This window comes from Lontra canadensis, unplaced genomic scaffold, assembly GCF_010015895.1.
Source record: "Lontra canadensis isolate GAN:19392208 unplaced genomic scaffold, GSC_riverotter_1.0 scaffold3, whole genome shotgun sequence".
In the NCBI taxonomy this organism is placed as follows: domain Eukaryota; kingdom Metazoa; phylum Chordata; class Mammalia; order Carnivora; family Mustelidae; genus Lontra; species Lontra canadensis.
Window position 1 is genome coordinate 15,865,561 of NW_022630997.1, and position 15,274 is coordinate 15,880,834.

General features: G+C 55.7%; 1 protein-coding gene across 2 annotated transcripts in view; it reads right to left on the reverse strand.

The window, feature by feature from the left end:
- Positions 1-2,720: 2,720 nt before the first annotated feature.
- SUFU (SUFU negative regulator of hedgehog signaling) overlaps positions 2,721-15,274 on the reverse strand; it is a 113,384-nt gene continuing 100,830 nt past the window's right edge. For both annotated transcript variants that reach the window (XM_032881304.1, XM_032881294.1), the window contains exons 11-12: positions 8,248-8,316; positions 2,721-5,885 (exon numbers count right to left, since the gene is read on the reverse strand). In XM_032881304.1, the coding sequence (XP_032737195.1) occupies positions 5,796-5,885; positions 8,248-8,316 (159 nt within the window). In that variant the 3' untranslated portion in view covers positions 2,721-5,795. The remainder of the gene's footprint in view (positions 5,886-8,247; positions 8,317-15,274) is intronic.

A 15,274-nucleotide genomic window follows, 5' to 3' on the forward strand; every position in this document is an offset into this window, starting at 1 on the left:
TTCTCCATAGCACACACATCCATGTACTACATATTCTATTCTAAACAAATACTATCTATCTCCCATCACTAAAATATAAGATCTGTGAAAGGAATAATTTTTTTTTTTAAATAACGTATCTCCAGAGCCTAGAACAGGACCTATCACATAGTAGGTGTTCAATAAATATTTGTTGAATAAATGAATGAGTTCCATTCTCTCCATCCCTACTGCTTCTACCTTAATCCAGGCCTGCCTGGTCCTTGCCTCCCATCTTGCTCTCTCAGAATGTTCTTCATCCAAAAGGCAAGGGAATGGTCCTCAAGTGAAAGCTTGATGCCATAAACCTCAAGCATTCCAAATCCCAAGAAGAGTTTTGGGGCTTTTTCCCTTGTTGTTCTGTCTGCCTGGAGTGCTTTTGAAAATAAATCTCCTCTTCTTTTGTCCTTCGTCTTTAAGCATCCTTCAGTTTTGACCTGGATGTCACTTCTTTCGGGAAGCCTTTTTTAATCTCCCAGACTGGGTTGGGTACCTTTTCTATGTCCGTACCCTAGCCTAGTCCTTTAATAAAGGGTTAACGCTAATTGAGCAATTACTATGTGGCAGGCATCTTATGTGTATTATCTCATATAATCCTTGCAAAAACTCTGTGAAGCAAGTATCTATTTGCAGATGAAAAAAACCTGTCCAAAGTCACACTGACCACCGGTGGAGTCACGGTAGGACAGAAAGCAGCTGACGGTCTTCCTCCTTCATGGCTCTTCCTTGCAGTTGTTTCCTTGTCTGTTTTCCCCACTGCATGACACACTTCTTAAAGCCAGGCCTGTGTCCAGTCTCCCAGCATATAGCAGAGGGCCTGGCATGCATTTGTTGAAAGGAGGAGTGAATGAACACAGACCGTGGACACCCACCAGGCATCTTGCCCATTTCCCCCACCCTGGCCTTAGCTCTCTCCTAAAGACTTCCTGGAAGTAATGAGAAGTCATGGGTCAGTCCCATGGTGCCCCCACAGAAGGGGCCTGGAGATGGTTGCCCTCCCAGACCACATCCTGACCTGCCCCCACTGCAGCCTTGGGACAAATCTCTCCCTTCTCCTGCCCAGGACAGCACTCCCTAGCCCCCTGCCCTGACCTCCCCACCTCCTCTGGGGTCTGTAGCCAGGCAGCTACCTCAGTGCCTGGCAGCCTGGGTTGACTCACTTCCCTTCACATTCTCCTTCTGGTTAGGCCAGTTTGGCAAATCTCTTACGCTCCCTAGTCCGATGGCTCTGGAGCCTGTGGGTCCCCCTCACCCAGGGCCCCTGACATCCTCCCACCCCACACAGGGCAGAGCAGATGCCTGGAGGAAAGTACAGGCCTTTCGGAGGTGACATTATACAGATCACATGGCAGATTTCTCCCCTCCCTAAATCTAGGGTGGGGTCTCTGCTCTAGGCCCAGGAGCCTCTTTGCAGGAAGAATCTCGTCCTAGTCCTATCTCCTGGAGCCACCTAAATGCAGGATCTTGCCGTTCTGCGCTCTCTGGGACTAGAGCTCCACTCTGACCCCAGGTCCTTCTAGGCTGGTCAGATGAGGAGGATTAGATAATCAGCCCTTCCCTCCACCCGCCCCCCAATCTCCAAGGAGAAAAGAAAAGGTGAATGGGTGTGGCCTGGGCCACCCTGCGATTGTCAGTCCAGCTCTGGGCCCTCTCAGCTCCCTTGCTCTGACTGCCAGACTGACTGAGGGCCCCAGATAGGACCTGTCCCACTGCTCCAGGGGCCAGCTACACAGTTCAGTAGGAGGTCACAGGGGAAGGAGTACTGACCTTGGCCTGGGGAAAGTCCCCCAGATAAAGCTGGTTCTCAGAGGACAGAGTCCCTTCCCAAGAGCTGACACCTGCTGTCCCCTCCCTTCTTGTGATCCCCCGAGGACTTCTGCCACGAGCCCAGCAAAGCCCCCTGGGTGCTACAGCCCCAACCCGAGCACCAGGAGCCACGGCCCCACTATTCTCCGAGACAGACAACCGGGCCTAGCAGGAAGGGGAAGAATGCGGGAAGGTTTAGAGCAGCCCTGTAGGTTCTGGAAAGGCTGTCTGGGTGCAGACCCCCTCCTGCCTGCCTCTAACGTCCCAGGCTGTTGCCATCTCCCCATGGGGATTGGGCTCTGATGTGCTGTGCCATGTCCTGGAGAGTTAGGAGCTGGGCAGTCCAGGGAAGGGAGATCTACCACCTCCTCATCAAGGCCAGGCCCAGAGGGGCTCACAGGAAGGGAGGGCTGCCTTCTGGGTCACCCAGTGGGTGTGATGGTTCTGAGGCTGCCCATCCATCCCAGGAGGTTGAATTGAGATGGTGAGGGGAGTGGGCCATCTCCTGACCCAAGCTGGAAGGGACACAAGAACTCTAAAGCTGGAGGGATGGAAGGCCCACCTTCCCAAGGGGAGAGGGCTTTTTTAGTGAGAGGAGAGCAGAAGAGGAAGAAAGAGAGTCTCGACCCAGCCACTCATCGTTCCAGACCTGTTTCTTGCTCCTCCGCCCCCCCACCCCCATGACCTTAGAGGAATTCAAGATCAGTGAAAGGGAGCCTGCAGTCATTTCTGCAGGACTCCAGAGTCACCAGCTGCATGATCCTGCTCTTGGACACCTCCATACCCAACGACAGTCCTCGAGGGCCTTCCCCCATCCCCGCTCCTTCTCAGCAGCTGAGTCCAACCCACCCCTCCGGCCTCTCCCCTACTCCAGGCATCCAAAAAGGAGCACAAGATCCAGGCACTTCTGCAAATATGTTTAATGCACTTAGATTACACAGAGGAAGAGGGAGCAAGAAGGAAACGACATCTAAGTGAGTCACCCAAAAATTCTTACAAAAGTCCCAGGCTGGCTGCAACCCCTAGGAACCGAGTCGCCGCTGACTTAGAAACTAATATAAAATTTTACAAAAGACTGCTCATTGCAGCATTCAGTTACTTGTACAAAAGGAGAGCTCTCTCTACAGGGCTCCCAACTTGTAACAGGGACCCAGGCACCCCACCTGGTGTGGGGGACCCAGAAGCCAGAGAGGAAAGACACTGCATAAAAAAATACAGTCAATGGAGTTCTCTACTGGTCTGCCCCATAGGGGCACCAACCTTTGGGATTTCTTTCCCTGCTCTCATCTCAATCTCAAAACCCAGTCCCAAGACCCTGTGTACATTTTTAAAAATGCTCTAGCCCTTTAGACTTTCCCCAAGGCTTCTGAGTCCCTGCCCGAAGCCTTGCCTTTGGAGGAAGAGAAAGGCAGGAAGAGGCACCAGTTCCCTGGCCAGACCTGAGACCTTGCACAAGCCGCTCTGCCCCTCAGAATGACAGCTGGGTCTGCAGTCTTCCTATAGCCCACACTGGACCTGAGGAGTCCGAGAGTCTGCCATGTGTATGCACGGGGGGAGCCCCTTCCTCCCAGAGCCTGAGCCACAGGGACCTAGAGGGAGGGGACAGGACTGGGCAAGCCAAAGAGAAGCCACGAGGAAGAGGCAGATTTAGGAGGGAGATGTACCTCCCCAGCTCACTATGTCAGGGCTCCCAGAGCACTGCAGGGAGGGAAGTGGTACATTTAGCGAGTACCCACTGTGTGCCAAGTGCTGTGCCAGGCACACTATGGGGTTGGCCTCACTTGGTCCTCAGTGAGGGTCCCCCTCACCAGCCAGAAGCTTGGTGGAGAGCCCCCTCCCAGAGAAACCTCTGGAAGGCCTGGTCAGAGATGGTGGGTACTCTGTGACTCGTCCAGAGCCAATGCACCATAGGGAAAGGAGAGGGAGGCCTGGCCCCAGCCAGACCTAGGAGGTTCCTGACATCACAGGGCAGGAAGGGGCCACAGGCTTCATGGGCTCACAGTCTCAGAGCTACCTGCCTTCCGCCTGTTTCCCATAATGATGACTAAGCTTAGCTCAGAAGGTACCCTCCTCCCCATCAGCCAAACCAGGCAGGCAGAGGCAGGTCCCCAGAAAGAAAGGATCTGTGGCGAGGTGGGCCAGGGTGGTGCGGAAGGGAGACAAGCTGACGGCCCCTCTCCGGCCACGACGCACTAGCTGACAAGCGCTGCCAGGGCAGGGAGAGGCCGTGGTGGGTGGCGGCCACATGTCCTTTTGGAAAAGTCCTTGGAGCAAAAGGCACAGCTGCTACCGACACCAGGTCCAGAGGAGCTTCGATCTTGGTTGGTGAGGCCCAGAGCCTTGCTCTCCCAGTATGATCCATCTGGAAGCTCTGAGTTTGATGGTGTGAACTGGGCAACCCTGAGGGTTTGTGTGGAGAAGCGGCCAGAGCCTCGTGGCCCCTTGGAAGTCCAAATCTTGCTCCCTGGAGTGCCCAGTCTCTGCCCTCATGACCCTCTCATCAAGGGGTCCTTCACCCCATGGGCCACCTGTGGCACTGCTATGGTGCCCGTGTGTGCAGTCAGGAAGGACCTGACAGCCCAAAGGACTTGGCTTTGGAAAGGCCTAAAAGGAGATCTTGAAACAGCAGTCCCTAGAGTCAAGGGTGAGAGGGCACAAAGGGGGCTTGTTGATTCCAGGTCAGAAGTGGTAGACAACCCCAGAGGAACCCCAAACCCATGGGCCAGAGATAGGTCTATTTCTGGGAGGAAAACCATGAGATCTGCAGTAGTGGGGCAAGAGACTGGGAGAGACCAGGATGCAGAAAAAGAGGTATGGGGAATGACGTGGAGAATGGGGAATGAAAGACAAGAAACGAATGGACGCTGGGAGGCTGAGGGTGGCAGAGTGCAGTGCTTGCAAAATTAAAGTGAGGGACATGGTGAGAGGTTGATTTTTCCATTTTTAATATGCCAGAGTTCTGCAGCCTGGAGGCTGGGAGGCCCAGGGGAGGAGGAAATGGAACAGAAGTGGTCAAAGAGCTGGAGACCTAGGCCCTGAGTGGCAGGTGGCGATGGTCTACGAGGTGCTGGGCCTCACCCTCTCTCAGGCAGGCCTGGTTGGGTGGACAAGGCCTGGAAGATGAGGCTGGGCTGCCAAGTCTCTGGGACCCTGGTGGTCCTTGAACTTTGCTAGGGGCTGAGTCCGCCTGAGAAGCAGCGGTACCTCCTCCTGGCCCCAGTTGGCTAAACCAGGCTGAAGGCGGCATGAGGGCGCAGCTCGGCTCTCCCCCGCCCCAGGCTCCACCAGGCCTGGCTGGGAAGAAATCCACCTTTCTATGAAGCTGGCTCTCTGGGGCCCTGGGCTGGCAGGTGAATGGAACCCTGGCACCTTCTCTGGTGGTGGCTCAGGGGGAGACCAGCCCAGGCCCCCGTCTGAGAAAATGAGAAAGTTCATCTGGGAATAAAGTTCTGTTTAAAAAACATTATATACACGGCTTCTGGACATCTCTGAAGACCAATAAAATACCATCCGGTTTCGACAAAATAAAATAAGGAGGAAGAAAACAAAACACGATCAGAGGAATTGTTCCGTGGCCAGAGGACCAGGCCTAGCACAGGCTGCCCACAGGAGAGCTGGGCCCTGCACGCAGCGGCCACTCCACTTCCTCCTGCGGGCCCGCGTGGCAGGGGAGAGGTGAGAACGAGGCCTGTCTCCACCGAAGGGCACATTCAAGGTCCAGAGTCAAATCAAACCACAACAACCCGCGGCAGCAGCAGGAGGGGAAGGTTTGCGTTTGCCCACTCCCAGCCCAGGGAGGCTTGGCCGGCTGGGGGGTGAGGCCCCTGAGCTGCAGGTGAGGTGGGGGGGCTGCGCAGTCCTCCTCACACGTGTCCTTTTATCTGTGGGAACCGCGTTTGCGCAGCTGTTACAGCGGAAGTCACCGGGGAGCCGCTGGGCTCACCCTTGGCCCCTGCAGGGCCCAGCCCAGGCTAGTGCAGTGGGCTGTCGAACACCACGTCGGGCAGAATGGAGACTTTCAGCTTCTTCTCAGGCCAGCTGTACTCTTTGGGAAGTTTGAACTGTGGAGGGAGCAAGCACAGAGTCAGAGCGCATACGGTTAGCACCACTCCCTGCCTTCTGTCCCAATCGCCGGAAGAGAGCCTGGGCCCGCGCCCTGTCTCCCAGGTGCTGGGGGCACAAATGGCTACCAGTTGCAAATGCTAGTCCCAGGTGGGGGGCTGGGGTTAAGCTGTGTGAGCTCGTGAGCTCGGTGACCCCTTCTTTCCCCTTGCCCTGCCAATAATTAACTGGGGTTGGAGGAGGCATATTTTCTAACTCTTTCTTGACTCTGCTGACCTCCCTCCAGCTCACTTCCTTGGTTCTGCCTCCAGCCACAAGCATTTGAGGAATCTGTTCCCTGAGGCCCTGGGGCTGAGGAGTGGGGGGCCGGGGGGGAGGGTGCAGATGCTACAGGGAAGTGGCTTGAGGTCTGGAACTCTGTGGTCCTGTCCTGGCCATGGCTTTGCTTGTAGGGGCTGATGCAGAAGGACCCCAGAACCTGCCCTCTGTGGCCTTTGCCAAAGGGTCCAAAGGGAAGGAGGTCCTGGCTTGGCCTCAGTGGGAGGAGAGGAACAGGACAAGGCTGGCCAGAGGTGATTTCTTGGGCCTGGTGCCTCCCCATCACACTCCTCTTTGTTCAAGCTCATCTGTTTCCCAAGGAGAGTGGAGGCTCTTTCTGCCCCCACCAGGGATCACCGATCTGCTGAGGGTCCTGTGTCTCAGGCTTCGGTGTGGGGTGTGGGACAGAGGCTGGTAGATTTGACTTCCTCTGGCACACAGCTGGTGTGCTCACTAGATGCTCACTGCCTTGAAAACAGGGTCTGCCTTTTACAATTCCTACTGTTCCAGGGCTAGGTGAGAAGTCAGACCGGGCTAGAAAGGAAGGAAGGACGGGACCCTACGCCTGCCTAGAGCCAGGGCTGGAAGTGGACAGGCCTGATACTTCCTGGCCGGCCCCCACTCCCGCCCTCTGATGGGGGACTTATCCAAGCCAAGACCAAAGTGGAGAGTGGGGCTGGGTATGAGGACAGCCTCTGGACAGAGAAGAAGAAGAAGAAAAAAGTCATTTTTAGTGACCTACTTTCCTGAGCTCCCCCTGGCTCCTGTCCCTCCTGCCTGGACCGTCCCCCTCCTACCTCCTCAACACCCAAGCTCAAAGCAGCGGCCTGGTGCACTACCGTCCCAGTGCGACGCGGCCGGCCTCTCCGGAAGCACTTCTGGGCAGCTGGCTCCGGGCTGACTGAATAGAAGCCAGGCCTCAGGGACCAGTGACTCTCGGGGTTGATTGGCTCGCACGGACCAAGGACTTGGTGGCTCTGGAATACGTATCAGTGAGTTAACTTCTCAAGCCACATCCCAGAGGACAGAGGCGCCCTCCGGCTCTGAGGAGCTGCCATCCACCTGGAGATGCGGCCAGGACAGGCTCACCCTGCGCGCTCTCCTCCACCTGGTGGGTGTTGGAGGCCACCGTGTCCCGGCTGATGCGGCCCAGGGAGCCCTGGCAGCTGGATGCTCCAGGCCTGGCTGAAAGCTAGCTCCTACGTGGCCTCCCTCTGGCTTGAAGGGCTGGGCCCTGGGAGGTGAAGGAGCTCTTCCCCAAACTCGCTTCCCGGCAGAAAGGGCTATGGAAGGGTCTGTCTCTGCCACAGGCAGGGGAGGGCCCAGAAGAGCTCTCCAGAGGCCTGGTGAGGTTGCTAATGTTCCACTAAACTATGGGGCATTGAGGCCAGAAAGGCTCAGATCCCACTGGGGTGCTTCTTAGGAGGCGGCCAGGGGGAGGGGAAGGGACTTTCCAGGATGAGGTAAGTCCCTGCAAATGAGGATGCCAGGAACAAGGAAGAAAAACAAAGGGGATTATGGGCTCCATTCCTGTACCCCACATGGGTAGCCAAGGAAGGCCCAAGCCCCCACCTGGCCGGCCAGTTCCTCCACTGGAAGAGGGAGACCAAGAGGGGAGAGCTCATGGCTGGAGACTCGAGGAAGGAGGCCGGCTCCTGGGTGGCCTGAGGCAAGAGCAGGAGTCCCTTCTTGCCCACCAGAACGCCTCAGTGGAATGTTCTCTGGCAGCGGGCGTGGGATTTCTGTTCAGAACCTGCCAGGCAACAGCAGGGGCTGGGGAAGAACTACCAGCCCATAGGCCCTGGCTGCCTCTTCAGTGAGGTTCTCAGGAGCCGCTAGTTCAGACAACTGGCCAGGTGTCCTTATGACAGCTGGCCTGAGAGGTGTGGGGGGTGGCGGCGGCTGGGGAACCGGAAACAATGCTGTTTAACACCTACAGGGTCTCCTCTCCAGCCCTTCCCCACACCTTGGAGACTGACAGACCGAAAGACACACACAGGCTCCTGGAGACTGGAGGCCACTGTTAGAATGAAACAGGCTTACTTCCTCTGGAGAAGTCAAATCTTCCAAGTCCTCCAGCATTTTCTCTACAAACTCTTCAGTCAACAAAATCTGGGAAGAAGGAACAAGACAAGCATTTATTATTATTTTTTAATATATGGTCTTTTTGCCAACTGCCAAGCCACAATTCTTTCTTCCGGCAATGAAGAAGCAGTGAGCCTATTCTAGGGATAGAGGGCAGTTCTGGAAGCCTATCCCAGACCAGTGTTCTCCATGCCCCCCACCCCACCTGCCTGCAATCCCGCAGGGACCAGGGCAGGGAAGGAAGGGGGTCAGAGGATGATGGGGAAGCAAGGCGGGAATATCTGGAAAGAGAGCAGTGCTGGTCCCCTGTAGGGCTATGGGCCGGGCAGTGTGGGCCTCCCGCATGCTGCAGTGCAGGAAAGGGGCAATGGAGAAGGGGGTGGCTGGGCGAGAGCAGTCACCAATGTCCTCCCGGCCCCGCCAGGCTCCCATGTTCCCCCTCATTCCCAACTTGGTAGGACAAAAGGAATCTGTTTGGATTTGGAATACAAGCCTTGTCTGGAATCTGGATGTGCCCGTGAAGGTACATCCAAGAATGTCTCTCTCATTTTACAGCAGAAAAGGCGCTCTCAGGTCCCGTTTCCATCTGCAGTCTCCACAGTTTCTCAAGCCGGAAGCTCCCAAACCCCTGTCCTGCTGACCCCATTCAGCCACTGAGTTCTTTACAACTTCCTTTGAGAAACCTCTTCTCCGGGTCACCTCTCAGTTGTCCCACTTCGCTGTTCTAGTCTGATGCCTTGTCATTTCCTGCTTTGAGGCCCGGGGTGGCCTGACCCCACTGTTCAGTGGGCACAAGCCCCACCCTCACAGGCCTTCCTCAACCTGATGGGCCATCTCTTCCCAGCTGGCTCCTCTGCTCAGGCTGGCTCTGCAGAGTCAGGCCAAGCTCACACCAGGCCTGCACCACACCGGACCCAGGCTGAGGATGTCTTTCCTCTTCCCAATCCGACCTTTCCCTCCACTCTCCTCCCTGTGCTGGCCCACAGGGCCTCCTGGCCTCGGCACCAGACCCTTCCAGAGCCCCAGGCTGTGGCCCCAGCTGCCTCTGCTTTGCCTCCTCCAGCAAACTTTGACTACCCTGGGTGAGGCACAGAGGAAGATGGACAATGGGGTGAAGACCAAGGTGAGTGACTCCTCTGAGGGAAAACCCTCTAGAAAGGTAGGGATCAAGAAAATACTCCTTAGGTTTCCCCTGGGAGTTGTCCACTCTCGTAAGTGGAGTCTACATATATCTGGAATATAGCCAGCTTGTGAGAGGAAGTGGAATGGCCCGGGAGAGCAGAAGAGCAGCAAGTGGGGTTGCTGGGGACCACACAGGGTGGAGGACTCAGAAGGAAGTCGAAGGGGTGGAGGTGGGAGCAACGAATAAGAAGCCTGAATGAGCCAACCTGAGCGCTCATGTATCTTGTCTCCTTTAGTCTCCTTCCAGATGAGGAAACTGAGGTGCAGACAGGTTGTATAATGTGCCCAGTGTCACATGGCTTGTGAGGGACTGAGATAAGACCATATCCCAGTTCTACCTAGACTCTAAAGTAGCACCTCACGTGTAGCTTCCACATCCGGGGCTCTTCTCCCCACAGCCCTGATGCCTTTATTCACTCTTCTGCTCATCTGCCCACTGATCTACCCAATTCCGTAGCACTCCCCAGGCGCCTTGGCTGGTCCCGGCCCTGGGTGGGGCGCCCAGGGACACAGGCATGAAAACCGTCCATGCTCTACCTGGACACGTACCCTCTCTTAGTTGACAGGGAGCCAAAGGACATCTCCTTCCCAGGCTGCAAGCCCTCAGTCAGCAGCAAAATAGCTCTGACTACTGGCCCCCATCTCACCACAGTTTTTTTTTGTTTCAGAAGCTCAGGCCTTCAGTGAGGACAGAGACAAGATTTAGACAGGCAAAGTCAGTCCAGGGAATGCCAACCTGAGGTGGCCCCTCCCACCCCCATTCTTCCTCCAAGTGCCCCAAAATGGCACTGGGTGACCCTTCTTCCGGACTCCAGTGACTCTTACCCCATCACACCCCAGTCTTCCCACTGCCAGAGTCCTGGCTCCTCCTCTTACCCCAGGGTTCCCCCCCAGCCCCCCACAGTCCTGTTTCCCTACCAGTTATCACCAGTTTGCTTGAGCAGTACAAAAGTCACATTCATATTTTTGGCATTTCCGGGGCTTGTTGCCATCTCTGCAAATGCTAGCACAAACACAAGCATACCTAAAACCCAATGATATGACAATGGTTCCAGTCTGGGCCAGGCCACGCTGATTTCTAACCCACAAATAATTTGGAGGGAGGATCTTTCTGCCAGGAAGGTAAATAGGCCTGGGACTGGAGCGCTGGGGCTGAGGTAGAGGGGAGGGTTCACAGGGACCACGACCACCCCGTGAGACCCCTGAGCGCTATTTTCCATCAAGGGGCAAGGTGACCCCACCAAGGCGGAGCTCAGTCCCAAGTCAGTTCCTCCGAAGGAGGTCTGCACTAGGTGGTGGAGAGAGGGTGCCTTATGCCTGTGAGCAGAACTGCCACCAGCGTGTACCATCTGTGTGTGGACTTGTTTTATCCTCAGCTGGGGGAGGGGATGGTAAGACCAGGAAAGGGGACAAACCCTGGTTGCTCCTCAATTTTCACTTTTGGTGACTTGCTGGTTCCCGCTGGAAACTTCACATTATTTTAAAAGAATTAAACAGAGAAAATTATACACAATATCTGCATGATATTAAGGGTGACATTCCCTGCAAAGAAACACGACAGACTGTCATAGCTCCAGGCGTCTAATTTAATTTCCTTTGGGAGTTAAACCTTAGAAGCTTGGATTGAACAAACAGGCCCTGTTCTTTGTATATTTCAGACCTGGAGCTGAGAATGTTAACAGATCTTATCAACAGGACACTGGAGATAGACAACTGTGATGGAGCAGCTCCTGGGCGCTCTCCGCGCAACAGACGTGCCGTTGTGATGCAACTGTGGGAAAAGCTGGGGCAGTCTGGGACTTGAGGCACTGGAAGCTCACTGGGTCCCCAGGGGGCTGCCTGGCTCTGCCACAAATAATAACAGGATGGCTACGATGCCAGTAGTAACAGTGACACTACTTCCAACAGAAGCAGCAGGAGCCTCCCCCATGTGCCGGGCACTGGGCTAAGGGCTCGAGCTGTACCATTTCACTGAGCCCTCCCTGCAGACCTGCCAAGGAGGTAGCTATCACTTCCATTTTGCAGACAAGCAGGTGGTGAGAGGAGACAAGGCTCCTGGACTTTAAAACAGTGATCTGACCTCACTGCGGTAGAGGATACGCTTTTCCTGGGGTCTGGGGTAAAAGCCCCAATTCTAGAAGCCTTGTATACTCAGGGCTAACTCTTTTCTCTCCTCTGATGGGGGTGGTGAAGGTGACTTTGGCTTCTACCAATGGCCTGGAAGACCAGCCATCCCAACTCCAACCAGCCACCCAACTCCTCAAGATGAACAATGCCACTCAGCTTGAGAGCGCTGGAACCCTGAGCACCACAGACGTCCAGCTACTCAAAAACCAAGGTGACCAGTTGGAAAGGAAGGCAAACCAGGCCCCAAGATGGTGTCCAAGTGGGAACAGTGAGGCAAATTTCCGGGCCAGCTTAGTGGATGCATACATAAGGCAACAGTTACTCCAGCCCAGAAAACAGCAATAGAAATAATAGTAATAATATGGAAAATGACAAGAGCACTCAGTAATGGCTGCATTTACCAAGAGCTGGGCATAAAACACTTCTGTTTGTGCAAAAACAGTCCTTGGAGGGAGGAGGCTCTCCAGTGAGCAGCAAACTCTGCTGGGAAGCTTCTGACACTATGGAGATGCCATCCAGACCTTCCGAACTAGAATACCCTGGCAAGGCCAAGTCATCTGCATTTTTTTTTTCTTTTTAAAGATTTTATTTATTTATTTGACAGACAGAGATCACAAGTAGGCAGAGAGGCAGGCAGAGAGAGAGGGGGAAGCAGGCTCCCCGCTGAGCAGAGAGCCTGATGCGGGACTCGATCCCAGGACCCCGAGATCACGACCTGAGCCGAAGGCAGTGGCTTAACCCACTGAGCCACCCAGGCGCCCAGTCATCTGCATTTCCGAGGCACCCAGCAGATCATGGGATGGGGAATACTCAGGCTCGCCCAGTGGAAGGGGGTTTGGGCACAGGCATAACAAACAGGGCTGAGTTGGGGCCAGCAGCTTTGCCCTCATCTACTTGGCCAAGCAGGGGAACAGTGGACCCCTGCTCTCCACCCCCAACCTCTACTCTTGGTCAGAGAGAAGGCTTGGAATCAGACCAGCAGCCTTCTCCAAGGTGCTCATGCCCAGTGTCTCAGGAACAGCCTGGTTGGTTGGTGATGAGGGAGTGCTGGCAACAAGCTCCCAATTCCCCAGGCCCCAGCAAGTTCCAGAAAGAACCCAAAAAGTGATCTTTAGTGGTGCCTGCCCTGGGCAGGCCCTGCTGTGCAGTGGGCAGGAGCCCAGCTGCTGCGGATCTGATTCCAGCATCTGTGGCTAGTGCTATTTCTGAGTCTGCAAACAGCACTGACAATGCCCACTCCTTCCCCCCATACGACAATCCACACTTTGTCCAGGGCCCTGTTTGCTCTTCGTGTTGACATGTTGTTCTTGTTTCTCGACAAGTCTGCCTTTCCTTTTCCTTCTCTTTCCTTCTTTTGGAGGCAGAAATGTGTTGTTTACAAGGTAGGGCCTTCCAAGGAGCTGCTCCAGCACCCATGATGACTGAGGAGGCAGGACGAGGATGCAGTCTGGATCTGTGTCCACCCCCCCCCACCCCCCGACTCCAACTGGCCAGATGAAAGCCAGAAAACAGTATGGAGATCCACACCCCACCCCCAGGCTTGGGGGCAGAGGTGTGTGGGGCACACACTCATTTCCTGTTCTTGGTGGGTGGTGAGAAGTCAGCTTTGGTGGCTAGAAGCAGGCTCAGACTCCTCCTGCTCTGGCTGCTGGCTGTGGCTGGCGAAGGCACAGCGGGCCATCACAGTCTTCTCCCCAGACACAGCGGGGGCTTTTAAACCCTAACTGGGGGTACCCTCGGACAATGAGGTCCCATGACGGCCTAAGCAAAGGTCTCCAGGGAGAACAGGTTGTGGCCAGCTTCCCCAGTGGAAGGAGAAGCAGGAGAGCACTGAAGAGGAACTGCCCAGGGCCTGGGCCTGGGATTGCCAAGTGTCTTGCACACAACATCCAAATGGGTGGACGGGGACAGGAGAAGGCGGGGACGTGTCCAGAGGACAGTGGTGAGTCAGCCACCGGGCTAGGACGAGAGCCCAGAAGTGATTCCGAAACTTGGCCTGGATGGTGAGTCCACTCGGGACAGCAGCTGGGCATCCTCTCCTGAGCCCGAAGCCTCCCATCGGGGCTGGGTGGGGAAAGGCTGGGGGTGGAGGGCGCCACCTGGGCGAGCTGTCAGACACCACGCAGCTGAGAAAGCATTGCAGGGCTTAGAAAAATAGTCTCATATTCGGGCGATGTGACCCCCATGTGACCTCTGGGGCCAATTTCTCCCACTTCAGATCAACCCTGGCTGGGGATGGATGAACGACTCAGCTCTGGGCCGGGCTCCTGCTCAGAAGACTAACAGCTCAGTGTTGACAGACTCAAGGGAGAGAGGTTTGTTAAAGCTACTGGGATGTGGAATGCTGGGGGAAGGTGTGCCAAGAGAGGACGCTAGCAGGCCTCCCCCAAGAGCTGAAGACCATCATGTAAAGCTCTGGAGTTGGCTGGCAGGCTTTACCATCTCCGTGAAGATGAAAATAGCAGATGGGAGGGCAGATGGAGTCAAGGTGTTGACCTCCGGAAACTTCGAAGCCTATAGAATTAGAGCAGGATTCCTGCCTCTCCAGCTCCTCCAGGAAGCAGGGAGTATCCACTGAGCTTGCCCTGGGGTTGCAGCCCGTCCTGCCTTTCTGTGTGCTCGGGCCTGGGTTTCCCTGGGGCTGGAGAGAAGTGGGAAGGGGAGGAGCAGGACCAAGAGAAGGTGGGTGTGGAGGCCCGTGTGGGGCCACTCCACACCCTCCAGTGAGGTCCCAGATTCCCTCACCTTCTGCCGTTTTCTCTCAGCCTCTCCTTTGTTACTCTTCTCTCATGCAGGGTGTCTCTGCTGTGCCTTCTCCCCAAGAGATAACAGGCCCAGGCTGGTAGCCAGAACAAGGTGCCAAGGCTGGGAGTGAGGGCTTCCAAAGCCGTTGAGGCTGATGTAAGGAAGTCATCCCAGCCCCTCCCCATTCAGCTGGGATCGACAGGGAGCGTTCAAGTAGCAGCCAAGGAAACAGAAGTCTGGAGCTCTTCATGTTCTTGGGCCTGCTGTATTCAGCTCCTTCCTACTCCTCTGTTCCCCACAGGCCTGGTACTCAGGGCCCAGGGAGACACCCCTGATCCTGGGAGTATGAGCAAGAGATTCCTGAGGGGGTAGAGGGGAGGTCAGTCCCCTCCATGTTGGGGGACTCCCTCCACAGGGGCCTGGGGCCCTTGTTGGTCCAGTGGAGTGGCCCCTCCTTGGTATGTCCAGGCCGCCAAAATGTCCAGAAGACTCATGGGAGACAAGTAGCCCCAAAGGGAGCCTTAGAGGCTCACAAGTAATTACAAGCCCAGGTTCCCACAAGCTATAGGGAGCTGCCTATGACCACAGTGGCAAGATCCTAAAGGGGAAGGCGGGCTGGCAGTCAGAAGCAGAAAGTGCTGACTGCTTTGGGGGCAGGAAGGAGGGCTGCTGTGAGTGTTGGCTGAGGACTGGCTGGGGGCAGAGGCAGAAGGTTTCCCAGGGCTCCTTGGAAAGGGCCTGAGAAACCCCTCAGTGAGTGAGGGTGCATGCTTGGGGGAGCGGGGCCCCAGCCAGCCTTCCTGGGAGCTCCCCTGTGAGCTGGCCCGTGGTGGACCACACTAATGAGCCCATAACACAGGCCTTTGATTAAGCAGCTCCCAGCACAGCAACTTTATTGAAATAGCCGAAGCCCGAGGCTGGTTCCCACCGC